The following is an 18994-nucleotide window of genomic DNA, read 5'->3' on the forward strand; positions in this document are numbered from 1 at the left end:
GAAAGATTAAATCTTCCAACACTTTCACATCGGAGAACTAGAGGAGATGTCATCAATGTTTTTAAAATAATGAACAATATATATGATAGTCGAGTAACGAAAAACTTTTTCCAAATGGACAATAACAACAGAACTAGAGGTCACTCCCAGAAAATTTTCAAAAAACGATGTCGACGGGATGCAAGGAAACACTTCTTTAGCTATCGAATTGTTGATCTCTGGAACAGTCTTCTCCAACCTGTCATAAATGCAGAAACTGTTTATCAGTTTGAAATCCTGTTGGACAATTATTGGGAAAATAACCGGTTTATATATAAAGAACAATAATCTCCAAATGCTACATGTACATTGCACTGGACTGCTATTATTTAATTATTATTTCTTTGTAATTTACTGGATATGGATATAGAGGCTTTCAGCCTGCGTCCATAATGTTTCCTAATAAATTCCTAATAAATTCCTAATAGTACTGAAACCTATGTAGGCCATGTCACACATATACATTCTTTCTGTTTTCATTACTTTTTCCTCTTTAATATAAACTTTATTTTATTCATTCAATTCATACATATACACTACACACTCATACAATCATAAATTGGATGGGATTCGGAAACAAGTATAAGACTTGTATTAATCCGTCTCCTTTTATGACACATTAAGTAAACGGCACCAAGTGGGAGAATACATAAGTGAGCAATGTAACATTTGTATAGATGAAAAATGGGGAAATTCGGAAAAGAGGAGAGAAGAAAAGACTAGAAGAAAAAGATTAGAGAGGAATTTTATGCCATTACATGAGATATACATTTTTTTTTTCGTCTTTCATTTCTTCCTTTTCTCTTTTCCCATGTGTCCGGATGAATACGTGTAAATAGTTGGAAAAATACAGAATGGGCTATTTTAAATCAAAGAGAAGCCAGAGTGATAATGTCCTCTGTTCGTGTATATATTTGAACAGCTACAGAATCTTTAATAATTCTTTATTTTTCCAATAATATAAGTTAACACTATTTTCTACGGTGCATCTTTTTGGCTTCCTGCAATAAATCGCTTTTAATATAAATAGAGGGAGAAACACCTCATCCACATGAATGTAGAGATTGTTTCTGTATCCCATGTGTTACTTCAGACAGACGTATGTGGCTGGGGAGTGGGGATAGGCCACACATGAGAATTTCAAGGATCAGAAAAGCAAGATACAAATGATCTTGGACTCAGTTGTCCAGAAGGGGAGCTTGGAGAGATGGTGACCACCTTATATTGGGCATTTTCAAATCTTAATGAAGATATTCCACCCTCAGTGTTTCAATTGAAGCTTTCGTATTATTTTTTATTGATCATTTATCTATTTTTTTTTTTTTTTTTTTTGCAAATTTCATTATTCAGTCGTATATTAACTCATATTATAATCATAAATACATGTAAAAATGTTTGGGATCCATTTGAACATTAAATCATTGATATTCAGCAAAAACATGCAAAAATCTTCTCTGCTCAAACTGACACCTAAACACTGGCCATTTTGTCTATAGGCCAGTTTTTGTATTTCCTTTTATACTTTGATTGCTGGTTTAAGTGAAAAACGAGCTTACTTCAGATGAATAGAATCTATTTCACATTAAGTGAAATTCTTTTTCACTTTTAAAAGTTTAATAAAATATGATGCAAAAAGGAGTATATTAACCCTAAGGTTAAAAGTATTTCACTTAAGTGAAATGAAATTAAAGCATATTTTACCTTACGAGGAACGGATGGGTTAAATGTTAAAACGGCTTGCCATATTCTCCTTAAAACTTTAATTTTACTGTATAAGTTTTGTCGAAATTAACAGACAGCTTAACAAGTTACATGTCAATAGTAAGACCCATAGTTAACCATAATACATAATTTAGCCAAGTTACTTCTGTTTATTTGCACCAGAGAAGGAAAAATCACTGGATATTCTTAGTTCGTAAACGACACTCAGTGGTCAAAGGGAGGTAATAAGTACTAAATGATACACCACATATTTATTTAAAAGTGTGGTACTGTATTTATTCATTAACTTCGACGGTATTATTCAAATATTATAGAATATTGTTTTATTTTCATGATCAAGTTATTATTATGTTTTTAAAATTTTGATATGTAAAAATGAGGTAAGAAATTAGTTTGTGGGTCATCACGACGCAATAAACATTGTTTGCAAATGGCGGATAATCGAGAGGATACTAACTAACAGATTAACGAAATGGCCCCCAAAGAGCCAACACCCCTGGTAAAGGTGCAGAAAGAAGCAGACAAGCTTAAGAAACAGGTAATTCTTATTTACATGTGATTGTTTTAAATGAAATAAAGATCAGATGTCGATGAAACGGCAATTTTGACATAACCAGTTACTCTGTCGGCAAAACCGGGAATGTTTAAATTCATATTTCAAACATGTTGTTGCGTTCAATTATATCACCACCTTTCACTGATTCAATAAGATAAATAAATCATGATGAATGTCTGCACGATATATCGATGACATGCTTGCATATCGAAGGTATATAAAGACACGTTATAAAATTGCAAGGAAATCGGCGTCAATTTGCAAGTTGAAACATGCTGATATGCAAGAGTTATTTCTCTTGTATTTTTCTGCCACATTGAGACATGATTCTATATCAATGAAATCATTTGTCGAATGTGATCGATCATGTCATTATGCGATTTGTCAACACTTTACTAAAACTATGATGCACATAGGCATTAGGCAGATTAATATATCTGTTAACGTTGTGCATTACATTTTTTCTCCAGCATGTCTAGAGAGATATCAGATTAGCTTGTACAGTGCATCTCTCTTCAGTCAATTCTCCACTCGATGTTCTGTTGTCGGTTTATTGTTGATAACATAGAATAGGGAGATATCAAAACGAAAGTTGTAGATCTATATAGCTATCAGTTGGTGATTATCAGATACCTATACATAAATAACCTTTTATCAAGCCCTTTATTTATGCATCAATCTGTACACCTAAGATGTTATCTTATCAATTACAATAGGCCTTCTGCAAATGAATTGTCGACTGAAGGGATCATTAATACAAACATATCATTATTGTTTGTTGTTTATCTCCTAAACTTTTGTAACTGTTTCATATTCTATGTTTGTATGTGATCGTTTATAATTTACTGATGTCTTGCATGATAAAGGGTCAGATTGCCTAAAAAAAAAATAAAAAATTACTTGTCTGTAGTGTTATTAATTATTGTACATTATATAATTAGCTAATATAAAAGTAATTGGTAGTGATTGGAAGTTCTGATTTTTAGATGTTGTATAATATTAATTGAGAAACATAAAATGTAGATTTAATAAAACACAATGCTGCAATAGTTATTGTACTGATGATCATGTTAATTAAATATTGAATTTTGTTATTCATTTTATTTAGGTTGACAAGCAGGTTAAAGACAGTAATAAGACTGCAAGCAATTCAAAGACAAAAAATGATGAAGTAAAACTCAAAGAAGCTTTCAAAGGGTAAGAATTATAACAAGCTTTTTAAAGCTTTTTCTGTATTGATTCAGCAGCTAAATACTTGTTTGATAATCCACGTTAGTAAAGGCTATACATCCACACTGACATTGACTTGTAATAATAAGACACCAATTATCATATATATTGACTTCGGAATGTGATGGCATCATGTTAATTTTGTTGTTATACTGAATATATATAACTATACTGCCTGGGTGCAGGGATCTTGTTAATTACATTATAACCATTGGCTGTTTAACTATGGCACAGTAATTTATAACCGTTATTTATAGATAATAACATGCAATACGTATAACTAAAATTTTCTCATTTCCAGATGTTTTGATTTGATTGAACCTGTAGAAACTCTTTTAGCAGAGGCAGAAGCCCTTGAAGAGGTAATTAAAAGTTTATAATTCATCTTAATATGGTGTAATAGAATTTAAAAGACCTGAACTGTATGGCTCTCTCAAATGATATTTGACCCAAAATGACACAATTCTCTACACAATTTGTTTTCTGAAACATATTTGAAATTAATTATCTTTATCCCAAAGACAGAATTAATCTTGTTTTGACATGTTGTACATTGAGTTTTCCCGCTTTCTTACCTTGATTATGAGCCTCTGTTTTTTTTCCTGTAGGCAAAACTAAATTTCCTGTGTAAACACTGCACACTTTTGGAAAATCTAGAAAAAAATTCGGAACCAATTTATTTATTTTAGTTTTAACAAATCTGAAGCCTGTATGTACTACTTCATAATGAACATACCAATAAAAGTGTACATTTATTTTTTTTATTTTTTATGCATATCATAATACAGGAGTTATTTGCTTAACAAACAAAAAAATCGCCCATGGCCAGGCTGTCCTACTGTAGTGTGCTACCACATAAATGTATTGACCACATCCGTCCTTAAAATGTTATGATGTCATGTTAAATATAAACACTCAATTCCTTCCAACCTGGACCAGATAGTTTCCTACAATTTATATCATCATTATTATATGATGATTTCCAAATTGTGAAGTCAACAGTACGCTTGGACTGGGCAGGATCTTGTTTAGACAGTGTACTTTGTATATACAATGTATAAAGTGTGTGTAAATACAGTGTATAAAGTGTGTGTAAATACAATGTATAAAGTGTGTGTATATACAATGTATGAAATGTGTGTAAATACAATGTATAAAGTGTGTGTATATACAATGTATGAAATGTGTGTAAATACAGTGTATAAAGTGTGTGTAAATACAGTGTATAAAGTGTGTGTATATACAATGTATGAAATGTGTGTAAATACAGTGTATAAAGTGTGTGTAAATACAATGTATAAAGTGTGTGTATATACAATGTATGAAATGTGTGTAAATACAATGTATAAAGTGTGGGTATTTACAGTGTAAATAGTGTGTATATATATACAATGTATAAAGTGTGTAGATACAGTGTATAAAGTATGCGTATATACAATGTATAAAGTGTGGGTATTTACAGTGTAAATAGTGTGTATATATATACAATGTATAAAGTGTGTAGATACAGTGTATAAAGTGTGTATATACAATGTATAAAGTGTGTGTATATACAATGTATGAAATGTGTGTAAATACAGTGTATAAAGTGTGTGTAAATACAATGTATAAAGTGTGTGTATATACAATGTATGAAATGTGTGTAAATACAGTGTATAAAGTGTGTGTAAATACAATGTATAAAGTGTGGGTATTTACAGTGTAAATAGTGTGTATATATATACAATGTATAAAGTGTGTAGATACAGTGTATAAAGTGTGCGTATATACAATGTATAAAGTGTGGGTATTTACAGTGTAAATAGTGTGTATATATATACAATGTATAAAGTGTGTAGATACAGTGTATAAAGTGTGTATATACAATGTATAAAGTGTGTGTATATACAATGTATAAAGTGTGTGTATATACAATGTATAAAGTGTGTGTATATACAGTTTATACAGTGTGTAGATACAGTATGTAGATATATATACAGTGTGTAGATATATACAGTGTGTAGATATATATACAGTGTGTAGATATATATACAGTATGTAGATATATATACAGTGTGTAGATATATATACAGTGTGTAGATATATATACAGTGTGTAGATATATACAGTGTGTAGATATATATAGTGTGTAGATATATATACAGTGTGTAGATATATACAGTGTGTAATATTATATACAGACAGTGTGTAGATATATATACAGTGTGTAGATATATACAGTGTAGATATATACAGTGTGAATTATATACAGTGTGTAGATATATACAGTGTGTAGATATATATACAGTGTGTAGATATATACAGTGTGTAGATATATACAGTGTGTAGATATATACAGTGTGTAGATATATACAGTGTGTAGATATATATACAGTGTGTAGATATATACAGTGTGTAGATATATACAGTGTGTAGATATATACAGTGTGTAGATATATACAGACAGTGTGTAGATATATATACAGTGTGTAGATATATACAGTGTAGATATATACAGTGTGTAGATATATACAGACAGTGTGTAGATATATACAGTGTGTAGATATATACAGACAGTGTTTAGATATATATACAGTGTGTAGATATATACAGTAGATATATACAGTGTGTAGATATATACAGACAGTGTGTAGATATATACAGTGTGTAGATATATACAGTGTAGATATATATACAGTGTGTAGATATATACAGTGTGTAGATATATATACAGTGTGTAGATATATATACAGTGTTTAGATATTTACAGTGTGTAGATATATATACAGTGTGTATATATATACAGTGTGTAGATATATACAGTGTGTAGATATATACAGTGTGTAGATATATACAGTGTGTAAATATATACAGTGTGTAGATATATACAGTGTGTAGATATATATACAGTGTGTAGATATATATACAGTGTTTAGATATTTACAGTGTGTAAATATATATACAGTGTGTATATATATACAGTGTGTAGATATATACAGTGTGTAGATATATACAGTGTGTAGATATATATACAGTGTAGATATATACAGTGTTTAGATATTTACGTTGTGTATATATATACACAGTGTGTAGATATTTACAGTGTGTAGATATATATACAGTGTGTAGATATATACAGTGTGTAGATATATATACAGTGTGTATATATATACAGTGTGTAGACATATATAGTGTGTAGATATATACAGACTGTTTAGATATATACAGTGTAGATATATACATTGTGTAGATATATATACAGTGTTTAGATATTTACAGTGTGTAGATATATATACAGTGTGTAGATATATACAGTGTGTAGATATATATACAGTGTGTAGATATATATACAGTGTTTAGATATATACAGTGTGTAGATATATACAGTGTGTAGATATATATACAGTGTGTAGATATTTACAGTGTGTAGATATATACAGTGTGTAGATATATATACAGTGTACTCTTAAGGTCTAACACTCTGTGATGGCATGCAATCACCCAGTATATTTTTGTATTTATTGTTATACAGGCAAATGAACCCCCTAAGGTGAAAGGTTTTGAAAATAAGAAGAAACATGAAGTTAGCAGAATAACTACTTGGAAGGTAAATAAATCTAAATGATGAGCATAGCATTGTGACTACTTGGAAATTACCTGGCACATAATAGATGCAAATATTCATATATATTAATGGAATCCTTTAAAAGCAGTTGATTTGTGTGAATATGAGTAAAGATCATGTGCATGTGGTCAGAGGCATTTTGGTTAATTTAATATCTTGGTAAAACTGCTGGCGGTTTTGTTAGATAGATAAACTTTAGTAAAGCTTAAGTAAAACCATGAGGGAAAACAGACTATAGGTATGTTTCACGAAGTTTTACAGCCGAAAACAGGATTTCCCCCCTAGCTAGAAAGTGTTAATTTCTCAAAATGAGAAACATTTACTGCAAATATTTTCCAAATTTTCATTAATGTTTTCTCTCAACTTATGCAAAGATTGACTAGGAAACTATAAAAAAACAAACTACTTCATAGAATTGGGATGTATCAATGTCATGTATCAATGTCATGTTGTGCTCTTATTCTAAAGAAAACCTTTATCAGGAAAAAAAATATATCAATCTCTGATGATGAGAATTCATTCTTATCAGGTAGTTTTTACTGAACCCAAATATTAATTAATATTTCCTTGGAATGGGACCTTATGATCAACTTTCTATCATTTATCCATAAAATTAGTGTAGTAATTAATGATACTTGTCTTTGCAGGGGCAGCTTGAAACTGCCATGTCAAAACTTCTACCAGACGAAAAAGGAGCAGAATACTTAAAGTAAGATTGTATAGCATGATGAATAATTGTCTGAATTTTTTTTTGGATAGATGGTATTTACATGTATTGTACTAAATAGATAAGATATGTAATAAACAAAACAATATTTATAGGGAGCTGAAAGGGGAGGAAGAGGAAGAAGAAGAAGAAGTGGAAGATGACAGCAAAGATGAGGAATTAGAGACAACGGAAATGTTAGATACACAACAAACAGGTACTGAGGATTATAACATACTGGGGAGACAGGTACTGAGGATTATAACATACTGGGGAGACAGGTACTGAGGATTATAACATACTGGGGAGACATCAGGTACTGAGGATTATAACATACTGGGGAGACATCAGGTACTGAGGATTATAACATACTGGGGAGACATCAGGTACTGAGGATTATAACATACTGGGGAGACAGGTAACATACTGGGGAGACAGGTACTGAGGATTATAACATACTGGGGAGACAGGTACTGAGGATTATAACATACTGGGGAGACAGGTACTGAGGATTATAACATACTGGGGAGACAGGTACTGAGGATTATAACTTACTGGGGAGACAGGTAACATACCGGGGAGACAGGTACTGTCGATTATAACATACTAGGGAGACAGGTACTGAGGATTATAACTTACTGGGGAGACAGGTAACATACCGGGGAGACAGGTACTGTGGATTATAACATACTAGGGAGACAGGTACTGAGGATTATAACATACTGGGGAGACATCAGGTACTGAGGATTATAACATACTGGGGAGACGGGTACTGAGGATTATAACATACTGGTGAGACAGGTAACATACTGGGGAGACAGGTACTGAGGATTATAACATACTGGGGAGACATCAGGTACTGAGGATTATAACATACTGGGGAGACAGGTACTGAGGATTATAACATACTGGGGAGACAGGTACTGAGGATTAAAACTTACTGGGGAGACAGGTAACATACCGGGGAGACAGGTACTGTCGATTATAACATACTAGGGAGACAGGTACTGAGGATTATAACTTACTGGGGAGACAGGTAACATACCGGGGAGACAGGTACTGTGGATTATAACATACTAGGGAGACAGGTACTGAGGATTATAACATACTGGGGAGACATCAGGTACTGAGGATTATAACATACTGGGGAGACGGGTACTGAGGATTATAACATACTGGGGAGACAGGTACTGAGGATTATAACATACTTGGGAGACAGGTACTGAGGATTATAACATACTGGTGAGACAGGTACTGAGGATTATAACATACTGGGGAGACAGGTACTGAGGATTATAACTTACTGGGGAGACAGGTAACATACCGGGGAGACAGGTACTGAGGATTATAACATACTGGGGAGACAGGTACTGAGGATTATAACATACTGGGGAGACAGGTAACATACTGGGGAGACAAGTAATATACTGGGGAGACGGGTACTGAGGATTATAACATACCGGGGAGACGGGTACTGAGGATTATAACATACTGGGGAGAGAGGTACTGAGGATTATAACTTACTGGGGAGACAGGTACTGAGGATTATAACATACCGGGGAGACAGGTACTGTGGATTATAACTTACTGGGGAGATGGGTACTGAGGATTATAACATACCGGGGAGACGGGTACTGAGGATTATAACATACTGGGGAGACAGGTACTGAGGATTATAACTTACTGGGGAGACAGGTAACATACCGGGGAGACAGGTACTGTGGATTATAACATACTAGGGAGACAGGTACTGAGGATTATAACATATGCAGTTTACTTGGGTAAAAGTGGATTGTTTCTTTATCAGTACTATGAAATTAAGCACCAAGTAGTGCTGAAAATATTCCAGGTATAATTATAAAAACAAAGGAAAAGAAACAAGCTGTTTTAGAACTATACTCTGTGATAGAGTACATGCTTTTTAAATGAGAAATTTGTATTGTTCACCTTAATAGAATCAGAGGAACCCAAAGCCGGCCCATCAAAGTCAAAAAAGAAAAAGGAGGAGGAGGAAGAAGAGGAAGAGGATGAAGAAGATGAAGAAGATGAAGAGGATGATGATGAAGAAGAATACGAAACAGATGGAACAACAATGAAGTAAGTTTTGTGTTTAATATTATAAATGTTACATAAACTTGTTGCAGTGGTTAGTTAATGGTGTTTCTATTGGAATGAATTCTAACCTAGTTAGAATGATCAGTATGGCATAGCAGTTTGATGGTATGTACATGTTGGCCCTGACTGACCCCCAGGGGCTCATGGTTGGGGCCAAGTAGGGTCAAATTGATTGAAAAATCTTCTCCAGACCCAAATAAAGTAGAATCAAATACTTGTCATAGATGGATAGGTCTTAATGTGCTTTGTTAAAAGTATGAATTTCATGACCCAAGGATCTCATATTTGCCCCTGGGAGGGGGTAAACTGTGATTAGTTTATATTGGGAAATCTCGTTTTTGAGCATTATTTATTAATATAAAATAAATAATACAAACATGGTTAGAATTATCAATATGGGATGGCAGTTTGATGGTATGCACATGTTGTCCCTGACTAACACCTAGGGGCTGATAGACATGGCCAAAAAGGGCCAAATCGACTGACAGAACTTGGTGACTGTTAAGGCCGATAGGCCTCTAGATCCGTTATCCTCTAAAACAGGCCCCTCCCCTTGTGTAAAAGTTTAGTATCTTAAGTTTGAGGAGGACTTATTTGTGAACCATTTTTTGCTTACTATTTTAAATTTTCTGATTCTGCAAAAATGAAAAAGTGGGCTTTTTTTGTGGGCAGTGGATGTAGGCCAGCAATGCAGGGACAAAGAGATACTGTAATGCTGGTTTTGAAATAATATATACTTGGAATAAATATTATGCATGTTATGTAGCTGTATCAGAATTAATGAATGTTCTTGAATGTTTAGAACTGATGCACCAACAATGAAAACAGATGCAGACGAAGAGGAGGAGGAAGATGATGATGAAGAATATGAAGAAGAGGAGGAGGAGGAAGAAGAGGAAGAAGAAGGAGAAGAAGAGGAGGTTGAAGAAGAGGAAGGTGAAGAAGAAGAGGTTGAAGAAGAGGAAGTTGATGAGGAAGAAGATGAAGATGAGGAAAAAGAAAAGATGGAAGATACAAACTTAGGTGTGACTGCTGCGGTAAGTAATGATGATGATTTTATCACTTTAATCCAAACATTTGGTTATCTTTAAAATATTGATACATATATATTTCTTTTTGAATATCTAAAATTGTATTCTCTAGAAATGTAACTAGTATAATGCTTTAAAATCAGTGATGTTAATATAAAAAAAAATGAAATTTGAAGGGAAAGGATGTTGATGAATTTAGGAGATGGAAGTTGTTTCTTGTCAGAAGTACTGACAGGTGTTTGTTATTTTTTTTTTTTTTTTTTTCTTCAAATCAGTTGACATTGTATGTTTCCAGGGCCAGCAGTTTGAAGCCATCAGTGACTTCAAAGGGGAGTCCGAGGGAGACCTTAGCTTTGTCAAAGGTGACATCTTGACCATTCTACAGACAAGGTAGATAACTTTGGCATTCTTGAAGATTTATGGACAGAATTTCTGAAACAAAAAGAAAATTAAAATAATTCTGAATGATTTCAAATTAAGTTTACCGTGGTTTTTTTTAAATGATATGAAATTTTTCACTAACTTATGATTAAATTTCCATTGTTTGAACGCAGAATGTGGCTTTCTGATTGGTTGAGAATAATTTTTCATACTTATAAAAAAAAGAAAAAAATTGTGTGAAAAATGTGCTGTCTCAATATGGCCAGAGACGTTGCATATAAATTTGTGAAAAGTAATCCCTTATAAGATCAGTTAATTGAATTGTACAGAAAGCATGTTTCAAATTTTGAAAATCAATTTCAAAAATTGACATCAACACTTAAATAGCATTTGACTATGAATGGCAGTTAATCAGGAAGGTTGAAAATAGGAAAAAAACTTCAAATTGAAATATGTGTTACAAACCCTTTTTGTCAATGATTCATGGCCTGTTTTTCTCCTGTTTTTTCCTGAAGTGTGCCTGAGGGGTAAGGTCGATGTAACTTGACTAGAGTTGAATACATGTATATCATTTTCTCACTGAATCTTTGTTTAGAATTAAAGTTGATTCACACAATGTCATGTTAATGATATTATTTTGAAATCCTGTTTTGAAGTGTTGTATTTTAATTTTAAAATTGTTCATTTCATGTTCAATATTGTTAATTGTTTTGTATCTAGATACAGATTTTATTTCACTTGATTTTAGAAATATGTATATATGTTATGTTTAAAAAGCTGATTTACAATAGAAAATAAATTCTCATTGTAAAAATCATCTAGTGAGTCTGTAAATAAGCACATGAAATTTTATTCTGATGAAATATACAAAAAGTTTATACTTCAATATTGAAGAGTTATTTTATCATTTTTATATTAAATTACATACCAAGTAAGTACATGCATTTTTATCAGTACTATGTAAATAAAAACCACTCCAAAGCATCTATCAATCATAAATTGTAGAGCCACATACTGTATTTAGTAAGTGAAAGTGAAACTAGGAAGAATAATTCCCAATATATTGTTCTCCCTTGTTTATGATTTTTAAGTTTTCTAACATAACTTGTAGATTTCTAAAATAATGACACAGCTAGTTAACTAGAATGGTTTTTACAGGGATGATGGATGGTGGGAGGCTGAAAATGCTGCTGGTGAATCTGGAGTTGTACCCTCAACTTACCTCAAGGTCAGTTCTTTATCATGATATGTTAAGGTTAGATGTTTATAGTGTATGATTAAGTCAAGGTCAGTCAAATATATTCAGGTGTAGAAGTCGAAGTCATGGTCAGTTCAAATATCTATATGATTATTAATCTCTAGCACAAGTCAGGATTCAGTTTAAAGAATTTTCACTGTGCATCACAGATATAATTTGGATATCATTATTATTTTACAATAAGCCAATGTCTAGTAATAGGCTCATATGTCTATTGGAGTACAGTTGATATATCATCAAGTTTCTGTGTCGACCCCTGGGCTTATTACGGGATAAATATAGTACCAGGCCATGGCTGTTGATAGGATGTTCAACAATACAAAACAAGACAAACAGCACCAGACACATATCGAATGACAGGCTTTATATTGGCCCAACAAGTTATTCAGTAGTAATTTCTTTGATGAGACAAAAAAAAAACTCATATCGAAAGGTTTTGGAATTACATTTAAATTCATGCTAAATAAGATTCATATTGACATGTTCACACATACCTATGTATAAATATCTTTTCTTTTCTATTTTGTCTGATAGATGCACAACAAATACAAGGATATTCAGAAAGATGATGGTAAGTTTATGCTGCTAGTTTGTGACTGTTGGTGTCCCTTTAACTTGTGCAAACGTTTGTTCAATTTTATAAAGGTAAATACATTGTAATTGTATTCAGCCTTGGGTATAGATATGGAATCATTGTTAGTTTATGTCATAAATTATTACCATAATATGTTATATTGTGAAAACATAACTGTACTCTTATGACCCCTACCTACCCAAAATCTTTGTTTAATACTAAGATCTGATATGGTTTGTGTATTTGACAGAGGGAGAAGATGATGAGGAGGAGGGAGATGAAGATGAACCAGGTACAGCCAAAAGGTAAGTGGACAGAGTCTGAATCTGTCACATATGTAGTGATCATTACTTTCTGTGTCACGTATCTTATCAGCCTAATAATTAGGTCATTGGTGTAAAATGCAAGTTTAATAAGAAATTTAACTAAGATCAATCTTTAGAAAACAAATTTTCTAAACTCTTTAAGCATTTAAGAATAGGGGGCCAATGTGGCCTAGTGGTTAATGTGTCCCGACACTTTATCACTAGCTCTCCACCTCTGGGTTGTGAGTTTGAAACCCATGTGGGGCAGTTGCCTGGTACTGACCTTAGGTCAGTGGCTTTTCTCTGGGTACTCCGGCTTTTGTCCACCTCCAAAACCAGGCACGTTCTTAAATGACCCTGGCTGTTAATAGGAAGTTAAACAAAAACTAAAGCATTTATGGATTGTCTTTATTTTAAGGTGATTGAGACGAATCCCTATGTGCCTAATGGAAGTTGTACATAATCTACGATAAAAAATATAATTTCTATGAAGTTGTTACACACAAACTATGAAATACTATATAAATTGATAAAAACTCTACAGTTTAGTGAACTATTCATATTTACGGTATTAAAATACGACAAACTTGAATTTTCTAAATTTCTGTAAAACTAATCAAGACTGACCATGCCATCTTATGATGGACTGTCGTAGTCTGTGTCAGCAAAATGTACTAGCTTTAACTTGAGAAAGATTTCAATACTTTGATCAGAAAGAAAAGATTCGTATCATGCTTTATAAGAAGCTAAACACTGCCAGTACTTATCAACAGAGAGAGAACTTCACCTAGAGAAGAGTTTAAATGTTAACAAGTTTTGAAATTAAAGGTGACTTCCATCTATAAAATTCTGTAATCTTATATTATCTGTGTGACAGTCTCCCATTACTCCCTGTGTTAAACCAGATGGCATTGATCACCATATAAATGCAGCCCAGATCACATGACGTCACTTCCGTCAGCGTCAAAAAAATGTTTGACAATGCGTTGCGGGTGAATCAAACCTAGCAACTTAGAACAATCGTGTAAATATGACGTCATTTTGGTGCTTTGTTGATCATAGTCACGCCGAGGCTTTGTATTACACATCAATTTGAATGCAAACCAAGCACTGCAATGAAATCGATTTCACATGTGTCGTTCTTTGAATTGAACAAACAGGGGAATAGCTGAACTTAAACCCCAGATTTAGCAAAGAGAAATTGAAGTTTAACATATCTTAATGTCAATATAACAATTAAACGCTAACGGGCGTCATTCTATTTATCTGTCACCCAGATTGCATTGATCTTGCCAATAAATACAATCTACCAAGCGTTTAATTGTTAATTAAATTTACTAGCGAACATTGATATGTCTTATGTGGTCATAGTTTTCACTGGTAGTTTTAATATACATTTTTTGTTTTTTCTCTGCAGTGGGAAGAAGTTGTGGTCGCCTATCAAGAAGGCGGTACAAGAGGTAAGTAAAGGCGATATCTACAGTATACTGAAGTGTGTTGATGTTTGCTGCTTAAATCATATATAGATATTCTACAGTTTAAATTTGTGGGTTTTATTTTGTACACCATTTTTTAAATATATTTGTTGTGTTAACTACCGAGTAGCTACACAAATACAGTCATGCTGCTTTTGCAGAGCTTTCATTTTTAGTGTGTTTTTCTGTTTTGATTGATAAAATATTTAGTTTTATGATTCTTTTTATAAGTGGAAAACTAAATTGTATGAACAAAACTTCTAACTCAACAGAATCTTGTTAGTATATAAAAAAAAAATCCTGTTATTATTTGTCGAGTGAAAAAAAAAAATCCTGTTATTATTTGTCGAGTGAATATTATAAAGTTTTTTACCATTCCTGATTTTCATTTTTACAAAGCCAGGAATAGTAGCCACGTTTTTAGATTATTTTTATCTCTTCCTTACTCTGAAATACATGTATTATTACAGTCCTGTATTAAAAATAAATTTAATACAATGAAGATATTAAATACTTATTAATGACAAAGATGTGTTCAAAATGTGATAAAAAAAATGGCAATCTTGGAAATTGATGGTAGGTTTTTAATTAAATGAGGGTCATAATATTAAGATTTTAATGTTTAAATGAAATTTAAATACATTGTATGTTAAACTGGAATATAAATCGAAGATCTTATGTAAGAACATTGGTTTGATAGTTCATCTGAAATAGAAAATGTTTTGACCATGGATAGAAACCCCCATTCGACTTTGTTCATCATATATAACAACTTTTTCAAAGATAATACCAGGTAGATATGAGTAGTATAAGAATAGTTTTCCGTTCAATAGCCATGTATACCAAGTTTGTGCATTGTTCCACACATGTATGTATGCACACAAATGGGACCTAGGCGACAAATTAAAAAGTTATGTTTTTGCAAATAAGTATTTCTCCATAAGTTTGAGTATTATTTTTTCAGACTACTGTATATGCATGTGACATTGTGATATTTGCTGTTGGATGCAAATTAAGAAAATTTTTGGCATCAGCATTTAGAGTGTTATCTTAAAACTACAGATCTTAATGTATTGGGCTAAATGTTTTTTTCAGCATGTTTTATTGTCAACTTTTTAAAAGAACAGTTTTGCCCTAGTATCACAAAGACTTGTAATCTCCAAGAAAATCTTTTAACCTTCTTAATTTGTCTGTTTTGGAAGTCAAGATATGATTTTGTAGCATCTAGTTATATTTTTTTTTTTCAATTTTTACGGACTAATTATTTTTTTTTTTTTACATTCAAAAGAAAGTTTTGTGATTCTTGGGTTAACAGTTCTGAATGTCACTAAGATGTATAGATCTGTAGGTGATAGTAGATGTAACTTTTGTACTCGGATTTCTGATATATAACCTGTGTGTCTATTTGTTCTAGCCTTCTGTAAGTATGGTTTGTTGGCTGATGTGTTAAGAGGGACAAACTTTCATGTGTGACACAATTTTTTTGGCTGTGTAGTTTTAAGTATATTGTGAATTTTAGGGCTCCCATCTTAAATTAAAAAGTCTTATTTAATAAATTTGAAAAAAAAAACAAAAAAAAAAAAAAAAAAAAAGCGGAAAAATTAAAAAAAATTAAATTAAATTAAAAAAAAAAACAAAAAAATGCAGAAAAGAAAAACAAAAGAAAACTTTCATGGAAGTTTTTTTTTAAATATCTATAGAATAATCATGCAGTATTTGCTATTTTGTTGCTATAGATATACTGTATAATAAGTGTTATAACACTACTGGAGTCATACATGACCGTTATGTCCCTGGTCGTGCCTGTCACTGTGTATCGTACTGTCTCCCCACAGTGGTACAGCTATATAGTGGTATATCAGTTGTTGTAGTTAAACAGACATTACAGTAGTAGGTTCCTAGGAAATCAGAAATATCAGGACACCTATCATAATATAAACACAGTTTCATTAAATATTGTAACCAAGATTTTACCTTACTTCAGTCTTTTCTTCCTGTAGAGAAAGTTTTGCCTAAGATCACAACTTTATATAGGAATGATATCGTGAAACCAGAGCCTGAAATCAAAGCAGAATTGAATTTATCTTAAGTTTATTCAAGATAGAATATATTGATAGCCTAACAACTAGTTAATGTTATAGTATAGTCTAGAAATTCATACATTTATGCTTTCATAACTAAAAAAATATATACATGTATATAGTCGCAAAAGATACGCTTAGTCATTTATAGTGTAAAAACATCACCTGAATCCCAGTTGATTTATGGTTAGTGATACATGTAGTTTAAAACCTGAATTAATTCCCATTTTCCCAGTTAATTTTCTGTATATTTTATGTTTTGCAGTGCTAACTAATCACCAGTAAATGTTTTGTGTTTGCCATGTGATTGTGTTTACATGATATTAACACTTGTGAGAAGGTATATCACACACATACAAATCCCTAAATACCTCACAATTATTGGACAGTTGTATCACCACTCTGGAATGTCACATGGCATTTATATATAGTGTAAACCTCACTACACAAAGCAGTATACATTGCTAAATATACACACGTTTGTCAGCCTATTTATTTGAATTGGACATTGTGACATAAAATTGGGTCATAATGCTTCAAATTTGCACCATTTTCAAATTGTCAAATTTACTATAATTGAAGAACTGAACAAAACTGATACAGCTATAGGATCTTTACATTATGTTTTTTTTTTTTTCAATTTGAAGAAACAATTAAAAAAAAAAAATGACATATGAAATATTGTCTGTTTTTCTGACACAAAATTTTGAAGTCATGGAATTCAACCATTCCAGGAGTCAAAGGTCAAAACAAGATTATGTCGCATCTTGGAGTTATATTTTCTAACAAAAGTATTACATGTACTTTTCTAGCAGAACATTTCTGAAATTATCATAACAATACATACATATGGAAAATGGCAGAACAAATTTTTTCATGGAGTGAATTTTAAGTGTGAATAAAGGTGAGATGTGGTCTGTTGATATATTGTTGTATCTTACAATTGCATGTGTACAGGTCTAGAAGAGCATGGCTGGTGTAGATCTATGGCTGAAGTTTACATATACAATTGTACTCTTTTGAAGGTCAAAACTGCCGCTTCATTATAGGGGGACCAGCTGAGGACTAGCTACTGGGTGGCTGTTTCTGCTGAATTTATACAATTAACTCTGATTTCTTTTCATTATTATAATTTTTTTGATAATTGTGACTTTCAGAACATAGCAAAAAGAGGGATGAGACTACACAAAGTAAATAATTAGTTATCAAGTCTCTGAGTGACACATCTGTGTCTGTCTAGTGAGGGTTACTATGGTTACCAAACTAACAAAGCATATTCTATTTATCAATATTAATTAAACAGTTATTTTCTTTTCATCATTCATTAACATGAGAGTTTACGATATTTGTCTGACTTATCTTCTCATACGTTTACATTGTACCTATATCTGATAATCTCTCATCTTCATTTTGTCATTTATTGGAATCGGAAATTAATTTGCATCTGTCACATGATCATTCCTAACAACTGAATCCCTTGACACTGGTGTTGGGTTACACATGCCTGGTATTACTGTCATACCACTCTTATTACATAAAGGGGGACACAGCCCCTGGGGACAGACAGTCTTATTACTTAAAGGGGGACACAGCCCCCGGGGACAGACAGTCTTATTACATAAAGGGGGACACAGCCCCTGGGGACAGTGCTTTAATGATTTGGCCTGACAATTGGCCCGATTCTTAACTGAATTACATATTTTTCATATTGAAGCCAAATTTTTTGTTTAAATTTACAGTGAACTCCTGAAAACTTTACTAATTAAAAAAATTTATATACCTTTGACAAATAATGGGAAAAAAAGGTCTAGGGTCCTGAGATGCATATTTTTTAGGGATGAAAATTTTATAGGAAACTACTACTGGAGCAGATATTTCTATGAGTAAAGAATAAGTACACTTTCAGACAATATTTGT

The 18994-nt window shown here is 32.3% G+C and overlaps 1 protein-coding gene across 10 annotated transcripts in view; it reads left to right on the top strand.

The window, feature by feature from the left end:
• The first annotated feature begins 2170 nt into the window (after positions 1 to 2170).
• The window catches only part of LOC117323284 (nephrocystin-1-like), a 44345-nt gene continuing 27521 nt past the window's right edge, over positions 2171 to 18994 (top strand). For 8 of the 10 annotated variants that reach the window (XM_033878409.1, XM_033878415.1, XM_033878417.1 and 5 more), the window contains exons 1-14: positions 2171 to 2299; positions 3426 to 3514; positions 3849 to 3909; positions 7059 to 7133; positions 7799 to 7860; positions 7974 to 8074; positions 9813 to 9954; positions 10775 to 11009; positions 11299 to 11393; positions 12543 to 12612; positions 13177 to 13213; positions 13467 to 13521; positions 14939 to 14981; positions 18235 to 18267. In XM_033878409.1, coding sequence (XP_033734300.1) covers positions 2234 to 2299; positions 3426 to 3514; positions 3849 to 3909; positions 7059 to 7133; positions 7799 to 7860; positions 7974 to 8074; positions 9813 to 9954; positions 10775 to 11009; positions 11299 to 11393; positions 12543 to 12612; positions 13177 to 13213; positions 13467 to 13521; positions 14939 to 14981; positions 18235 to 18267 — 1164 coding nt within the window. In that variant the 5' untranslated portion in view covers positions 2171 to 2233. Of the gene's footprint in view, positions 2300 to 3425; positions 3515 to 3848; positions 3910 to 7058; positions 7134 to 7798; positions 7861 to 7973; positions 8075 to 9812; positions 9955 to 10774; positions 11010 to 11298; positions 11394 to 12542; positions 12613 to 13176; positions 13214 to 13466; positions 13522 to 14938; positions 14982 to 16410; positions 16417 to 18234; positions 18268 to 18994 lie in introns of all 10 variants that reach the window. The other 2 variants (XM_033878413.1, XM_033878414.1) reach the window with 2 other exon arrangements.

The sequence above is a fragment of the Pecten maximus genome, chromosome 3, assembly GCF_902652985.1.
Source record: "Pecten maximus chromosome 3, xPecMax1.1, whole genome shotgun sequence".
Taxonomy (NCBI): domain Eukaryota; kingdom Metazoa; phylum Mollusca; class Bivalvia; order Pectinida; family Pectinidae; genus Pecten; species Pecten maximus.